The sequence below is a fragment of the Andrena cerasifolii genome, chromosome 5, assembly GCF_050908995.1.
Source record: "Andrena cerasifolii isolate SP2316 chromosome 5, iyAndCera1_principal, whole genome shotgun sequence".
Lineage (NCBI taxonomy): Eukaryota > Metazoa > Arthropoda > Insecta > Hymenoptera > Andrenidae > Andrena > Andrena cerasifolii.
In genome coordinates, this window is record NC_135122.1 from 10,318,511 (window position 1) to 10,336,575 (window position 18,065).

General features: G+C 46.0%; 1 protein-coding gene across 15 annotated transcripts in view; it reads right to left on the bottom strand.

Annotated features, from left to right (window-relative positions):
• Pip5k59b (Phosphatidylinositol 4-phosphate 5-kinase 59B) overlaps positions 1–15,760 on the bottom strand; it is a 30,798-nt gene extending 15,038 nt beyond the window's left edge. For 3 of the 15 annotated variants that reach the window (XM_076813455.1, XM_076813452.1, XM_076813454.1), the window contains exons 1-12: positions 15,221–15,748; positions 14,196–14,230; positions 12,341–12,469; positions 11,998–12,246; positions 11,683–11,835; positions 11,434–11,598; positions 10,837–11,357; positions 10,617–10,749; positions 10,407–10,494; positions 2,808–2,885; positions 1,496–1,549; positions 239–613 (exon numbers count right to left, since the gene is read on the bottom strand). In XM_076813455.1, coding sequence (XP_076669570.1) covers positions 239–613; positions 1,496–1,549; positions 2,808–2,885; positions 10,407–10,494; positions 10,617–10,749; positions 10,837–11,357; positions 11,434–11,598; positions 11,683–11,835; positions 11,998–12,246; positions 12,341–12,469; positions 14,196–14,230; positions 15,221–15,362 — 2,122 coding nt within the window. In that variant the 5' untranslated portion in view covers positions 15,363–15,748. Of the gene's footprint in view, positions 1–238; positions 614–1,495; positions 1,550–2,807; positions 2,886–6,260; positions 6,324–10,406; positions 10,495–10,616; positions 10,753–10,836; positions 11,358–11,433; positions 11,599–11,682; positions 11,836–11,997; positions 12,247–12,340; positions 12,470–14,195; positions 14,231–15,220 lie in introns of all 15 variants that reach the window. The other 12 variants (XM_076813450.1, XM_076813451.1, XM_076813448.1 and 9 more) reach the window with 12 other exon arrangements.
• Positions 15,761–18,065: the final 2,305 nt, after the last annotated feature.

Consider the following 18,065-nt stretch of genomic DNA (forward strand, 5'->3'; position numbering starts at 1 on the left):
ACGGCAGAAGTGGCATAGAGGTCGGAGTAAGAGGTGGAGGTCGCGGTGTTAGCGGACACGACGGTATCGTGGCCCGTGTAGAGAGAGGTGGCGCGGGTAGCCGCGGAGTTAGTAGTCACAGTGGGCGCAGTAGAAACGGTGGCAGAAGTAGAAATGTTATCGGGTGAGGGGAGGTGGTGCAGGATGCGGCTCGAACTTTCATGCAAGCGGTATCTGGTGATTATGGCTGCTTCGTCACCTCGACTGGACGCCATCGAGGACGTGGAGGTGGCCGTCCCGGGGCCACGGTGCTCCTCCGAGGACCTGCCCGTCCTCGACTGACCGCTGCCTCTTGGCGGTACGGGGGGCGGAATCTTGCCGGAGGGTACCAGGTTCGGATTCGGCGGGCTGGCGGCGGTCCTGCCCTTCAGGACGGCTGGATAAGTCGTGACCTTGCCCATCGGGGTCGCCTGGACTGGTTGCTCTTGATGAGGAGGACCTGGACCAGGGGCCAAGGTCAACGGCGGTGGGCTCACCGTGCCCGTTGCGAAGTTGACTGGGGTGGAGGTGGCGATCGGCGCGGAACCCGTCATCACCGTGCTGGTTGTGCTGGTCGCAGGGTCTATCGGGCTCACTGCTTGGTCCACGGTCGTTCGAAGGTCGTTCGACGTCGGCCAGGGATCGGGTAGATTCGCGGGGGTTGCGTGTGCAGCAACGCGGTGACGAGGGGGTAAAGAGACAGTGATAAAGAGAAAGAGACGGGCCAGAGAGAAACAGAGAGGCTGGATGAGAGAGAGGTCGCGCGACGGTCGAGCCGTGAAACGTTGCTTCGACCCCGAGAACGATCCACTCCTCTAATTGGGGTGTCTTTTTATTTATATATGTTACCCTCCGCCATGAAGGTTACTTTCACATCTATACCGTCCTCCTTAGTAAAAATGTTCCATCTAGCATTTCGAAACATCCGAGAAAACTGAAATTTTATCATTTCCTTTGTGCCGTGCTTGTAAAAAATAAATAAATTAGAGTGTTTTTAGATCTCTACGAAGCACGTAGAGTTTTACAACTTGACTTAAAAGGTAAAAGTCGTGTGGGACTTCAAATATTTCAATATTTCTTGAAAAATGGAAAAAAGCCAGATAGGACATTTAACTGAGGAGGGCAGTACACACGGCATTTCTACGTCGAAAGCGCTATCACTACCAGAAACAAGTGAATACGATGATCCTGAAGCAGCGTTCCACAGCTCGCTGGATAAAATATTAATACGCAACGATAGAGCAACGGATGGTTATGATCAAGACCGAATTATCGTGACGGAGATGGAACCGAGCATATTTCTAGAGACTACTCCGAACTTCGATATTCGTATTCCTGTCCCGACGCTGTCTCAATCGTTTCCTTCAACGCGATAACGGATAATCGTGCCCGGGTTGAATCGACTTGATCAAGAGTGACCGCGTGAAATAAAACTGATTATGGACACTAGGAAAGTAAGTGATCGTATGAGACTCACCGGCCTTGGTGGGTGACGTAGCATGCATTGTCGAACTTCCGGTTGTCGGCACCGCTAAACCACCATATAACACCATGTACCATTACCGTATTCACCATGTGTGCGACTCTTTATCGGACAGAGAAACTTGCACGCTCGTGGCTGGATATTTCGTACCGGGTGCGTCGGCCCCTTCTCTGTTTCATTGCTCATTACAAGGCGCGGAGGGAAACGTCGCGAAGCTCTCCGTCGATCGCAAGTCTCTCTGTCCTGTTACGGATCGAAGGTGTACCGAAACGAAACAGGGATTCGAGCAAGGGACGTTCGAGGCAAACAGAGGGCTTCCATGGTCGGAATGCGCGCATTCGACTGACATTCACGATAGAAAGCTGTATACGTACGTTCTTTGCATCCGTAGACAGAATCGAACGGGTTTTTGGAGAGATTGGACAATTGATGGGTACGCAGAACCGTTGCAGATTGCAGTAATTCAACATCGAATGGAATTGTACTATACTTTTTCTGCGCGAGCACGAACTCTTTATCCCCGATGCATTGCGAGTCGAATTATTATCAAATACGCGTGATAAATTTGACTGTTACGCGGGGTGCTATCAGATAACTTGGCAACCCTAACCGTTTGCACCGGCCAAGTGAAACGACACACCCCGCGGAACCAACGTTTCTCCGTTTCGAATCTAAATAGTTTCCATGGCAAAGGTTTGTAAGACTTTGAATGAGAATTTCTCTGGATTACCTACCAACTCGAAACATGATAGGTGTACATCGTTTGCACGTGTAAGCACGTGCGAGCAATCTTCGTAAAAGCGACAAGGTATGTCCTCAGGGGAACGGCTCGCTGATATGGGATGATTCTCAGTAAGGATTCTTGGACCAGTGACGGGTGGGAACCGTGGTGAATGTTTTGGAAGCGGGTAACGTGGGAATGCCGCATCTAAGTTTACTGCACTGATCGCTGTGCCTGGCTACACACGTGAAATTCAGCGCAAAGCCAATAATAGAACCGTGGAGATATTCGTTTGAATCGTACGCTCGATTTTCGGAACAAAGTCCACCGTATTTCTCCTTCGACACGTCAAATTCATATTATGCTATCCCAAAATAATTCAGCGCGTATTTTCTCTGGCGGTTCTTAGTCGCAATGAGAAATCCCAAGTGCCGATCAGCAAGTGAAAAGTAAAACAGTCCGAGGTATACGGATTTCTGCAGCTGGTTCCGAAAATCGGTCAGGTTTCGGTCGCGTAAGACCACGCGAAGCGTAAGAGAAATAATTCGAAAGTCATCAAATAGAGAAACGTACGAACAAACTCACCAGTTGAATCGAAGTCGCCGTCCAATGGCCTGAGCGGCCTGGTGATGCTTTTTCTCTTCGACGGGGAATGTTTCAACGCTGAAACACAAATCGTTGCGAATTAGAATTGGAGGAGTGACAGCGCGGAGGCAGGGGACATCGACGTATAATGGAAATCGGAACGATCAATTGGAAATCTCAGACCGGTGCCTATCGAGGGAGGATCAAACGAGTTAACTCTACAAAAGCTGACGTCAGTACCGTAGCAAGCTGTTAGCTTACGCGTGAAGCTTTGGTAACTTTGTTCGGAACAATTTTTCACGCGGCGCCGATCGTCCGCGTCACCGCGGAAAACGCGTTACCGTGTAGGTAATCACCTTACGCGGGGATTCTAATTTCGCACCGGCACTTATCAGGAAATTTCGTCTTTGATAACAGTGTGATTTTCTGACGGCGCAAGAGGTAGAATTCAAGCCTCTTTTATAAACATCGATTCAATTAGCGTGCGAACTGTATTCCCCGTGATTTCTCTGGACACCGTGCTCCAATATGGAGTAGGGTGTGTCAATTTTATGGGTAAATTTAAAATTTTTTGAAAATTTTAAAATGACTAGTGACTAAGTAATGCTGTTTTTAATCATGACTCTGAAACCATCTTCAGAAATTGATTTAAGTGAGGCTGAGCTACTTCGAATCACAGTTGAAAAAAGTGAAAATGAAGTAAGATTTAACTACAAATTGCATATTCATATATTGCTTGAAGTGAGTCTTGCTTACATAAAAGCAGGAAAATGAAAATAAAAATATGTGGAAATTAGTATTAATTACATTCGCGTGAAAATGTATGGAAATGTGTATTTATTACAAAATGAAAATATATGTAACTTTAGCAACAGATCTAGCCATATATCATCTATGTAGTAAGTGTAATGCTATTTAACAAAGTCCACCAAGGACTTTGAAGCGATATCTTGTTTGCTTCTTGTTCATAAGCTCAATTATTAAATTTTTTTTAATAATTTTAATAATTATCGTATTTTTCTATAATTTCAAATAAAATTCCAACTAGGTAAATAATGTATTACGCTAAATTTAAAGGTAGTGGTTAATTTTAAACCTGAAATTCTACCGTTTTTCCACAAGCCGTTTTTAAAATTGAAACATTGAAAAAATTGACACACCCTAATATGGAGTCTCCCCGAGCAGGCAACTTTTAGAAAGCCCCACGTGAATTCAATCTCGCTACAGCACTGCTTGCCAAGACTAATATGTAACTTCTTCACCGTCCGGCTACGCTTCTTTGATTTCTCTACATGAACGGAGGGGAAATGCGCAAAAACTACTTGCGAATCTCGGCGTGGTTGGTCGCGTGGCGACTCTCGCGAGGAGCTAGTTTCCTCGGCAACGTCTAACACATCGTAATTACGGTTATAGAGAAAATATATATATATATATATATAATTCAAGCCGACAACACCGAAAGCTTTCTATGTCCCTCGCGATCGAATCGAGCGAGAGAGCTTTCTCTACCGACAGAAATCGTTGGTTACGATCGTGTGCCGCCTGTGGTACGCTACTGTTCGACGTGTACGCATGCCTCTGCAATGAAATATTATCACAATGGAGATTACGTACGTACGTGGACAACTGTGAAAGAAAACGTTCGGTTAGTCGCGGGCGGAGCCGACGAAACGTTCCTGCGAGCGGCTCGCCTCTCCGGGCTAAATTATAATCGCCGCGCGATGTTCAGGTCTGATTAAAGCCCGGATACGACGAAGTTAACTAGAACGAGGCGGGTCTCTGGGATGCAACGGATCTGCGAAAAGTGTTCTGATGCAAGGGAAAATGAACGACAGAGTCGAGGCGCGTAACGAGGCGTTAACTCGATGGAGAGCTCGCTTCGCGGGCTAATTCGGTTATATAAGGTGTCCGCGCCTCCAGGGATGGCTCAGACTCTCCTCTGTAAACGCCTGAATTATGCAATTATGCAGGAGAGTCGAGAACGAATTTTATCACCGTGCGCCGAAGCTCTGTCGTTCCTCGTCCCTCGCAAAGGGGTTATCTGTTTCGTAGATCCTGTCGCATTGGCTAAGTAAAAACGGGATTGAAAACGACAAGGATCGAGGGCACGATCTAGGCAAAAATACGATGCATTTCCTGGTGAAAAATCGACGAACGGGTGCACGGTGGTCCGGGTGGAAAAGTCGGGGCGGCGGGGATCGATGTTAAAAATTCATCCGCGGGATCGGTTATTGGACGCTTTCGAGAGGAGGGTGACCTAGATTCACGCAAAACAAGAGGGTCTTCGGATGGAAGTGGATGGTTACGTGTCTCTGAAAAAACTGTGAACGTGTCGAAGCGTAATAGGAGAGAGAAGTGTTAGAGAGTGATCAAGAAAAGAAGAAACTCTGACCAAGCACACAGATCTCACGAGCATCGCAGAAGCAATAGGAGATTTAGAGAGTAACAGATTGGATTTGGCGGAATTCGTTATCACTTTACACATCGATAGTTTTGCCGGTGGCGGGGGACAACAGTTGATCGAACTTGCTTTCTTGTTCAGGCTTGCTATTTCCCAGCGTCTGACTGTTCCCGTACTCGCAGCAAAAATATTCTCGGTATTCTTTAAACGTACGGTACAAGAGGTGAAGAGATGCAAACATCTAGAAATAAATCCGCACGATCAAACGTTTACACGCATATTTACAGAGTCGTTTAACGGCAGGTGAGAAAGATAATCAAAGAAGCGTTGCAAGATAATGTTCCACGCTGCTATCGCGGGGGAACGCAAGTGCAAAAGATACGTTCAGTTTATCTAACAGGTAGGTAGAGGAAGAGGGTGTCAACGAAACGAAGAAACGAGAGAGGAAGACAAAGAGACGCTATGAAACAGAAAACTTCAAACCTCCAAACCATAAGCAATGCTATGTGCAACGTTCAATGGGCACAAATCACACTTACACGCTATCCGACTGTCAATATCGAACGTGGTAGGGAAGCTTGCTGCACTTACAATCTCTTCTACTGTCGAGGCAGTACACCCTCTTACAATCTAGAGTTATTCACATGCCGCAATAGACACAGAGATATCTAGACAATACGTTTCTCAATCATCTACGTGTTCTGTACTTCGTAAACCGTACTACAACGTGAGTGGCACGAAAACTCGCTTCTAGCAGACTGTACTTGGTGAAAAAAAAAATGGGGTGAAGCGTCTAAAATAATGGATTGTGGACAATGCAGAACGTGGACGAAACTCTGAAACTTATGGAACAAAAGCAAAAGGATCGTCGTTACCCATCGTAGACGATACAGGATCAATATACAAGAGAAAGGAAAGTTTGCATACAAGCAGAGAGACGATTGTATTTAAGAAAATAAAAGAGAGAGAGAGAGAGAGAGAGGTAAAACAAACGTACGTATACAACCATACAAAATGGACAGACAGATGGACGAACAGACAGACAAAGTTACCTATGTAGCTGGTGACGAGGTTACGGAATTTGCGATGATTCCCCTTAATCTCAGGCAGGTCCACTTTTGGTATTCGATTTTCGAGTTTCGATCGGTAGTAGCAGGTCAGATCAGGTCATTGGGGGTTGACACGGAAAGAAGTGCACGGGACACAAAAACATCAACATTTAGCTAACTCCGTACTTAACATCTGTATATATACCGGGCTTATTAAAAACGATCGATAGATCACAGGGACTGCCAAGAATAAAACAGCAACACAAAGGGTAAGCGGGGGTACGTTCTTGCCTCAGATATAATTCGTAGATACAGACAGGGTGTGCCAAAATTATGAGACATACCAAACGCATACATACTCCTCGGGTCGTAAGATATCGAAAATGCACTTACCAATCGGCAATTTGAGGCTTTGCTTTCAAGATGTTGGTAGAATCTCAGTAGCAATTATACACATCTACACACACCTGAGAAACACGCGCAGGCACAGATGCTTGTACTCAAATTCTACTGTGTATCTCGATTTAGTAAGGAACGTGTCGCGAGTAATGTCCTTTTAAAGGTTGTTATCGGTATCACGGCTCGAAGTTCAGAATATGTACGCAAAGGTTGTTGGGTAGGCAGGGGGGAGTCGCGGGGCACGGTCGGTTGTTTAAAAAATTTATGACTGTACAAGGGGAAATAATTATTTATCAACGTTCACTCTACTAGATGTCTTCATTCTCTTTTCTAAGAGCATCTTGAAAAGCAAGCCTCAGATTGCAAATTGGTAAAGGATTCTTCGATGTTTGTCTCATACCTTTGGGACATCCTTTTTATAGAGAAATAGAGAGAAAAGCGATGGTCAAGTATCATTCTCGTCGTTATGGATATGATAAAGAGTCACGGTGTGTCGTTTATCCTACCAGGGATTAATTTGCCTTTGAACGATGGCATCTGGAATTCTCGTCGGGATGGAATCACGACCACTCGAACGTAATTTTGTTTGTAAAGCCCGGACTCGTGGAATACTGACCCGAATCTCAATCGCGGAGATTTTAATGTACTTTGCTTCTCTAAATGGTAACTCATTAGTCTCGCTACCACATTTTTCAAAGAATCTATTTTTTTTTCTAGCCTTGCATTCCACGCACCTTGACTGGATTTTAATTACATCTCAATCCAAGCATGATAGAATTTTAATGTAATTTTAATAGCTGCATGTAGTGCTCGCCATAAACGAGGCAGCTTTGCAGTTAATAAGACATTAGCTACACGGTGTAGGAAAAAGTCTTAGGTACTCGTGTAAAATTCTTCATCCGAACGGGTTAATTCGTTCGAATAATCCGGATCCCATCGGTATGGAATATCTGAACTGTGGTGAGTGAAACGCGAAGTTAAGGAAACTGAAACGAATACGTGATCGTTTCGGTGAACGAAAGATCTACTTAAAATAAAGGGCAAAGAGGAGGTTCTTCCGGTGGCATCCAGGGATGGTGAATCGATAAATCGTCCCGGTGATTTGTGATCGATCAGAGGTCTCTGTACTTTTCTGGTCGCATCGCAGAGTACACGTTATTACGTTATTACCTATTGGTGGTGAGAGGTGAAACCCAAACGTATACACGGTAAAACACAAACAACAAACACATATCGCATGATACGCTAATTAAGACAGTACACAAAGTGTTAACGCGATGTTAAGTGCACAAAAATAAACTCGGTATGAATCCAGACTACGATTAGGGATTGCGAAGAGTACAGTAGATAAAAGTAATAACTGGTAAATAGTATACGTAGCAGTAGTAGTAGTACTAGTAGTGATGACAGTAGACAGTAAAATGGGGCTAGAGAAAGTGTAGAAAGAATTAACAGAAGTGGCAGTATTGGAAAGAGTTTTAAAAGAAACTAAACGAGTACGGGTAGGCTTCATAAATGAAATGAAGTTGTAAACAGCGAAAATGTTTATTGCAAAATATATAAATATGTACATTGGTGTCCACGTCGAGCCGATAGCTGAATATTTTCACAATAAAAGAATGTGTCTCTACTTCTACCAATTTCATCCCTCTCTCGCACACTCGCGTCCTCTCGCATTCTCTGACACACCCATGCTATACTAACGCTAGCTTTGCCAAAATATACACGACTGCACGCGTCCTGGGGTTCTCATCTACGCCGATTATAAATCGCACAAAATTATTCAAACACCTGCGCGACCGACGTGAATGCTTCACAGAAGAATACGATCCTGCTCGGAGTTAAAGATCGCGAGCTACATCCTTAGCACGCGGGAAAATGGAATTTTGTGCGATCTATGGCAATACGCTTCAAAGGCAAGACGTCGTCGATCGCTCTCGCCTGCTCGCTAAATAGAAACCCACCCCTCCGAAACCTCGAGTCATCTACCCTGTACGCTACTAGGAACACGGGGACCAAGATAGTCTTACAAAACTTTGGCACGTCGATATCAACGATCAAGGAACTTACGATACTGCGAATCTGAACTGGGAATCACTCGATATAGCCTGGCGAAATTCTGTGCAGATAAGGACGGCAGCGTTTAGCAGCGAGATGCATATGGAATTGCCTTTACAATTATACCTTACACCTATTTATCGACCCGTTTATCCACGATTCCGTTTTCAAACAGCTACACGTGTGCTTTCCTCGCGCGTTTGTGCGTCAGCGAAACCGCTCGAAACTAGAGCGATACTGTCTTCGTTGGACAAAATACTCAGCTACGTGTGTGGACACCAGTGGACCGGTCATTTTGTGCTCGTTAAGAATAGAATTTACTAAACATTTCGAGACAATAGTCTGCTTCGAAACCAAATTGTATAACGAATAATCAGGTCAAACTTGATCAATGAAAAAGTAATATCAAATAAATTGGAGAATGTAATGATAAAAAAAAAAATAAAACATATCGAACTGTGTGTCGTGTTAGCAATTAGTTACACCAATACAAAAAACCCAAAGGTGACCAACTGACATTCAATAAACCCAGGATGTTTTATCGACAATATTAATCATAAAGGAATGCAGGTATCCGAAAAGCGAACGTTGGGACTGCCATATACGGCGAATCTGCGCTTTTATATCGGACACAGAGAGGCTACGTGACCAGGAATAATGAAATTTCCACGGTTCCTTAAAATCGATATGAGTGCAGACCATCGCCCAATAGTTTTCGGATATCGGCACGGGATTTAATCGCATTCTCTGCAGTCGTTTAATTACCTTATGTCACTATTACGATTATTAGAATCTTTCTGGACGGCTAAATTTGTCTGTGATAATGGTATGGTGGCAAAAAGAAACTGATTCGCCCATTCTCGCTTCGAGCATCTTAGAATAAGGATAAACGAACGCTATGCTGTATGAAAGAATTTGGATCGTTTCACTCGATGCCGATCGCGTATCAACGGAATCGGAAATTATTATGCGACCGATTAATCTACCATGAACGCGACCCGATATATTGAACTTATGCATCGCGAGCGAGCAAACTGACCCTCGCTGAAATCGATCGAACGAACTTGCGCGTTCGGTTATGGCGATTATAACAAAGAAGCTAAAAAATATATGTTACTCTAGCTTATAGCTTACTGCTCCATACAAACTGGAATCTTAAGTAACACCGTTAATTACGTTCGCTACTTAATCGTAAACGGCAGAATTACGCGCGTAATATAAGTACCGCTTTTGAGCGTCCTTTGCCCTTGCAAACAAATTTCCAAACTCTTTTCCGCCCCGGTACGTTTAAAATATGTCTCAAAGTCTCATTTCTTTGTAAAAGGTACTATGCGACAACATTGCATTGTATATAAGTTGAATCACAGTAATTGATGCTATTACTATAAACAGAAAGACATCGTTAAACACGATCAGCTGGCGATAAAAATACTTGTAATTGTCCTACTACTCTACTTAAAGCCTATAAATTTTGTCCTTGTACTTTATGCTTACAACGAGATAGCCAAAATCGATCTTGGCGCGACAATAGACGGGATACGTCAGTCAAGAGATTGATCAACCGAATGATAACGATAATTAAATCATTAGAAACAAAAAGAAGAAGATCGCTTACAAATTAGGAATGAGCCTTGTTCAGTGTTAACATTGAGGTCAGATTTGTTAGAAGAGGCTGATTAGGGTGGTACTTACGTGACGGTATCTTCTTGAATACTGTCTTGGCCATGAAATCTTGAAAACGTTGCGCGTAGAATCCCGGCCGGTGTACGGACACGGTGTCCTGTAAAAAGAACACGAGCATCCCTTGCATTACACCGTCTCCACTGGGAGGTTACGCGAGCGGACAGTCGGAAGACATCGCAGGGCGTCGTGACGAGGAAGATATTAATGGTATGTACTTACACCGTCGTGTATCATCGATTTCCACGTGTGCTCGAGCTTTTTCTTAAGCCTGTAACTTTGCAAAATGTCAATAACACCGATGAAGAGCAACAGGCGTTCACCACGAGCGTTGCGAGCGGGGATACCACCTGGACTGCTAGGAACACCAACGTAATTAAAACACGTTATTGGAGCATCCGTTTCGTATAAAATCGCGGGGGAATCAGAACACGATACTCACGGTACATCGTCCTCTTCGTCTATCGGCTCGCTTTCAGCCTGAATACTCTCCATAGCGGTACTATGCGCGACCAGCCTTTGTCGGTTTATGCTACGCGATCGGTTCAGAGCGTTGGCTCCTATTCTGTCATCTCTCTCCCGCTCCCGCTCCGCTTGAATGAATCCCGCGCTCTCGCCTCCTACATCCGCCACATCCTCGTCCGCGCTCGCTGATAACCTCTGCTCCTGCTGCGCCCACAGATATCGCATTTTATACGTCTGCATGGAACCGCGACTCTCCGGCGCATCTCTGAGCCGCGTACTCACCGTTTTTTCCCGTGCAGCCTGGTCGAGATTGTGTATACCAACGAGCAAAGAGTAATCCATGATTTTGAAGCTCTCCAATACCCGACAGTCTCTTTGAATGGTTTTAACCAGGGCGTTATACGTGTCGGCCTCCAGAAAGATTCCCTCGGGATGATGCTCCATGAAGTCTAGATCCTTGTAAGTCGGCGAGGACTTCGATCTCTCCGTTTTCGACGCCTAGACATCGGGGGTGATATATCGCTTAGAACCAAAAAATAACTGGCGCCGTAGAATTCTGTTGGACTTTACGAACCTTCCTCTTGTACGTTGACCCTTTCAAATCGTACTTCTGGTGCAGCTTTATCGCCGAGGGCAGAAGATTATTCATAGCGACTAATCTAACATTTTTACTATTACACCGATAGCAATACAACCCGAAGAATTTTGGCAACAACGTCCTCGGGTTCTGATTCAGATTCTGCAACGAGAAAGGGGCAGGATTGGCGATCGGTGCGAAAGAAATGGTGGTAAGCGCGCGCTTTACGTAATCCGCTCGACTCACCATATAATATCCTGGAAGAAGCGTTTGCAGAAACTCTCCTTCTTTGTGTTGCACAGTCTTTATGATGAACTCGTCATCATCTGTTAGATAAAAGATACTTCCGCTAGCGCCGGGGTTCGATAATTCGCGTAACGGAGCACTACACATCGACATCTGAATATCCAAGCGGTTTCATTAGATTGCGCGCGTGTCAGAGGCGTACAGAGGGTGGAGGGGGTGGATCTGGTCGCGAGAGTAACGTAGGAATCCCTGGCAATCGGCGGTTACTTCGTCACTCTCCCGTGGGGAACGGATCGCACGCTAGCCTATACTCACCAGAAAGTCGTCTGGTTGAATGCCAAAGAGATCTCGAAAGTAGCGAAATGCAATGGGTGCGTAATTTTTGAACTTGAACTCGGAGAAATGGTGGGCGGGAGTGTGATTGGAGCCCTCGCTAGGAAAATTCGTCGTCTCCACGGTCATGAAGTCTTGCATTAACAGATCACGCTCCGGTTTGCTCGCCAAACCGCCGACCGCGTGTTGTATGCCCAATTGGATGGATCCCATAATTTGTGTCGTTTGGATCTGAACGGAACGCGGAGAGAAATTATAGGGGGCGACATTATTTTATCGGGATTTCAAGTGATGGAGCTCGCCGAGTCTTGAATTTCTATTTCACCTTTTTGTACGTGATTTCACCTCCCACTCCAACTCTCCGGTGGCCAATCTTTCTTTCTCGCTCCGACTTGTTTCTGGACACCCCCACTGGGGTTTTGGGCCCGGTGGTTCCATGTTGAATTACCGAGCTCTGTAAAAGATATCACAGGATCCTTCTAGTCCTCGCCGGTAGCAGACACTTTCTCCTCGTTCCTATCCTATCTCAATGGAACAATCTTTCACCCCTCAAGTCTCCATCCCACGCTTGAGATTTAACGTTCCTCGACTTGCATTCTCTCTGGCGGGCATAACTTAAAGCCGACACCCCAAACGGCCCCCCTCCCAACTTTAACCCGGCTCTGGCAGCCCTTAAAAGCTCTGACACACTTCGCCACGGACATTCAACGACTAGACAAACGCGATAGGAAGCGCCCGAAGGAACACACGGCTATGCGTCATTCGAATGAATAATTACACGACTATTCTCGTCCGTACGAGTCGCGCGGTTCATCTCGTTGGATCGCGACTTACCTACTTGCCACGCGAGGAGGGAATTCAATCTCGGGATCCCGGCTGTTTTTTGGATTCTAAAGCTCCCGGGATTTGATATATCAAGTTGTAACTTATCCCGAGAAATTTCGAGAATTTTTAAAAACGTAAATTACTTTATAAACAACTGAAAAATATAAAAATGGAATCCAAAAGAACAGCCGGGATCCCGGGATTGAATTCCCTACACGCGAGCCACCGCGACGCATCAAATCCTGTCCTCCAACAGAACAGACTATTCCCGCGCTTTCTTCCCAGAAAATCAGCTCCATAGCTGTGTAGCCTATATATGCGTCCTGCGGCGGTCTATGAATCCAGCGATAAGAAAGAGCGTCGATTCGAGGAACACGCGAGTGATACACGCGCGCAATCACGCCTATTACCAACAGCTTCGTAATCGCGCGACTCGATCATGGCCACGAAATACATTGACGACAGCAGTGATTAACGCGTGACGAGAGCGAAAAATACAGGCGACTTCGCGGATGAACCTCGACGTACGCGGCTTCGAGGAACGCAGATCGATCGCTGACAGGATATTAAAGGGAATCGATACCGCTCACCCTCCGTTGACTCGCTGCGTTATTAGCCCCAGACAATAGTCGCGCGCGCGATAAATCTGTGAGTCACTGTCGAGACATACCGGGAGTAACGAGACGAAACGTGCGAAAATGCGAGAGCCGACAGACTGGAGAGATTGCAAGGATCTTTCTTACATAACGCTCGACGTGGCTCGGGGCTCGCCGAGATTTTTCGTCCGGAGTGCGAATTTAAACGCGCGCGTTACATAAATAACAAGAAGCCTGCTTTATGTAACGTATAATTACACCAATCGATCGCCGAGATTCGAATGTAACACGGGCTCGGATGGGACAGAGATACGACAGGATTCGATAATGCTTATTAATTGCGCAGGTCATCATGCGTCATCTGCACGCTTCGAATATGCTGGATCGTGTATAATAATCGAGCGACACGATAACCGAGAGTAGATGGTATTTCTTGAACAATCAATGACCCCGAGGAAAGTTTATTACGAATTACGCTGCTAGTGACGCAGTAGTAGGTACTGCCTCACGATTCTCGAGTAAAACGCGGAAATAATTAAATAAAGCGACGGAGCGGAAGAGCGATACACGAGTCGCCTCGAGAATTTTCGATAATGCGCCTACACGTAAAACTGCTTGCCGGTTATCTGCTGGACTCGCGGTTAGCACTGAGTCAGAGCGTGCAATTGTCAATATTCATGTGTCTACGCGAAACGAGAATCGACTCGTCTCGGTCGCCCGTTCTCAGAGACGCATGCGAGAGGAATTGTTTCTACTTACGTCAAGTGCCGTCACCTTATCCCCGGTCGATTTATCTGTAACATATCGAAAACAAGGTGTTTGTCGTGTGTGAAAGAGGGTCACGTAACAGTCGGCTGGCACGCATACACCAACGTTTACGTGCCAGTGAATGAACGAAAGTCCCGTTTCTAATGCGACCGATCAAAGAGCGCAACAAGAGCCGACGGGGCTCGAGCGTGATCGGCCGGGCCGATGCATAATTCCGGGAAAGAAATGAGAAAGTGGAACGTTAAGCGAGTTCAAAAATGAAAGTCGCGCACACACGCCGACTATAAACGGATTCGCTATTGACACATGTACGGGCTCGAGCCGCCGTTGTTCCCCGTTAGTGAGAAATTTCAGCCCTCGCGTGAGCCATCGTTGTTTCGTTCGATCATCTATGAGTCTCGGCTCCACGTACACTTTAAGACAACTATTTTCGTCAAGGTTGATTCGCCGCGAGACTAAGGGCGCGGAAGAAAGAACGAAAGACGCCGTGGCCGTGCGTCAACAATGAGTAAGTACCGAAGGCAAGAAGAAAGAAGGAAGAAAGTTAAAAGAGAGAATAAATCTCCCGTACGTTTTTACGAGGCTGGTGGTACGCGACGCGCGACGGCTGACACCCATCAACTGTCAAATAGCGAACTGGATTATTAACAGAGAGGGTAGCCCCGAAGGAGCAGCCGCAAGCGCTCCACTGTGCCCCGTGTTCTGTACGATTTCCCGTGTCCAACGAACGGCGACGGAACGGTGACGGAACGCGGGGCGGCGATGCGGAAGCGGGACGAAAATCCGATCGGGCGCAATCGATCGATCACGCCTATCCGTTGGCCGCGTCTGGTGTCGTCTGATCTCGTCGCGTCACGGTCTCGTCGCGTCTGGTCGCGTGAATCGGTCGACAGCAAGGGAAGAAACGACGCCCGTCGAGCGTCTGGGTTCGCGCTGTTCCCCCATTTTATAGGTTAGGTTGCGTGACACTTGGCCGTGTGGACGCCAGGGCCCTGCTCAAACGGGGGGCTACTCACTGTCCTCGTCCGTCGACTGCTCCGGCCTCAGATGATCCTCCGTGGCCTGCGTCGGCACCGCGAAGCTCGTCTCGACCACCTCGATCTCGTCCACATTGTCCCCCGAAGCCATTTTGTACGTGCGTGCCTTCTTTCGATCCATCGAGAGCGCACTGACTCACGTACGACCGCGACGACCACGATCCTCCTGACAGTTTCGCGAGCGCGCCTCCTCTGTCGTCGCTTTGCACGGCAGCAGCATCTCCTTTCCGAGCTCGTGGATCGTACACGGTACACTCAGGGCGACGCGTACGTCACGCGCACTCCCTCGGCGAACATTTTCCTCGCACTACGCGCGTTCCAACCTTTTCACCGCGGCCACGGAGGGGACGAAAAAAAATGTCAGCGATACGCGGCCCCGAAAGCCTCTCCAGCTCCGGGCTGAGAACACCCACGAACCTCGAGAGCGCCTCCGGCCTCCCTGCTATTCGTCTATTGACCGGACGCCATCTTGCTCCGACCGCCGCGCCATCTCCGAGCCCAACTCTCAAACTGTACGCCGCCTCGGTGTACACCCCAGTTTGAATCTCCTTTATTTCCGTACGGTTCATTGATTTAGTTTCGTTCGCTGGGTTATATATAGCATTCGAGCGACTCGAATGACACATTGGACGGTACAGGAATAAATGAATGACTAGTGAGAACGGTGGGGGGAGTGTTTGGAGAAAAATATGTTTCTTCTTGGACGTTTACCTACGGTAGATTTCCCGCCAGGTACTCCGCCGGAAGATCATGAATATGACTCGATGACCGCATCCGACTTGAAATAGAAATTGTCTCACGAACGGGGATGGAAAGGAATATATGAGGGGAATGTTGAAATGTAACGTTATATAAGTAACGGTTGAAACCTTTTTCGAGGGATCTTATCAATGAACGAATTTGCATGGCATTAAGGGCATTAGACTACTGTAAAACAGTCGGAAAATCGTAATTTTTTTTCTCGCTTAAATATTAGTTTGATATCTGTAGAATGGCATGCAAAAGCTTTGAAATATAAATGTAGGTTAGTTTTGGAGATACAGAACCAAATGCACATTCGAATGTCTGCGCACCGAACGATACTTTTCAAAACGGTGCACATGATTATTATTTAATGCTTATACTAAGCATTAACGGACCATCTTTTGAAAATTCTTTTTTTCACGGGAGTTACAGGCGAATCGTCGCGAACATCGGCATCCTTTTCCTCAACGCTTTCAATACTTGAACATTTCAAGAACACTTTCAATACTTGAATTTTCAAAATATTAAAAAACGGGCCCGCTAATGTTTAGGAATAATATTATACTTAACAGACAACTCTTGTTTTTTTGTTTTAGACAATCCAAATTTGAGTGATTAAAAAAAAGCTCTCCTTTTTTTCTCAGATGAACACGACGTGAATAAAGTGGGAAACCATCAAATCGTGTTCGACGCGTCGCACTCTAACGGCGACCTCTATAACTTGATTAAAACTGTATATTTTGTCGCACAAAAATTCTAAAATACTGTCCACTACATGCACATTTAAACCCCATATCAATGACTTCCCTACGAAGTACGGATATCTAACCAAAAAATTCCAAAAAATTGCACTTTTTTCCGGGCTTCAAGGTGTTCTTACCCCTTAATTGGTTTTACTGATCGATTGTAATGACGTTGATTACGCGTGCGAGGCCTAACATCGAAATGCTCGGACGTTACTGTGTATGGATCTTGTGTGGCTTTAGTATTACACAAACAGTAACGTAAATCTATTAACGTGAACGTGGCAGGAGGTGATAAGAATATCGACCGTGAACTTGATAGATAACGTTATGCATTTGGCCAGGCGATGAACGCGTAAATTATCTGTCGCTTGAAAACTAGTTCTCATTCTCACCGGTTAATGGTGTTTCTCGGTGTTTTCCTCGGTAATGCACGTTTGAATACTACCGCGATTTCATCGCGAACAAATTGAATGTGCACTTTATAAAATCCCTCGGAACCCGCGGCAATATTTGTTCACATTTCCAGTTAAACCATGGTTAAATTTAAGTGGCCTTCGGACAAAACTCTGCTGCAAAGAATAATCTTGTTGACCATCGTCGGCGTGATTTCATGCGGAATAATGAAAGGTCACATGAACTACGAAAGACAGGTTGCTATTATTTTCATTTACCACCGACCGCCGTCACCTTTCCACTAGCTAGCTCGCACGACCGGTTAATTCTCGCGGGCTAACAAATTTGTACGTATAATTGAATAATTATAGATTCCTGAAAACCTGCAGGTATATCCGGACGCGAGAGCTCCGCTATGCAGAATCATCGCGGCCGTAAATCACCGTTCGATTTAATTGTTGGCAGAGCGAGCCGTCGGAATGATTCGCTAACATTCCGTGTCATTAATTCATCGCGTCGAGTCCGCTCATTAGAGCGCGCATTGATCGTGTAAAATGTTTCATATAAAAGGGTCTCGGTTTAATGCGCGCCAAGACGGGCGAGATTTATAGCGGGCGATGGACAATTAATTACCATTCTGTTCGATCGCACTTACGCGACTTCGACGGGCCGCGATATTTCGCTCGGGCCACGCGCTTCCGCGTGTAAAATGTAACGCAGCCGACATTATTGTATCGCTGATGCGTGTAGAGATACCGGATGTTTATATCACGCGATGCACCGTGCACAGCCGAACGTCGATTTACTCATTTCTCGCGCGAACGGGCAATTAATAAAACGTTTCACAATGCACGCAGCGACTGGCACGGCATCGAATTTTATCAGGCTTCGCACGATCCGCGGCAGCGAAACAGGTCCAGTATTAATTAGCGACACGGAAC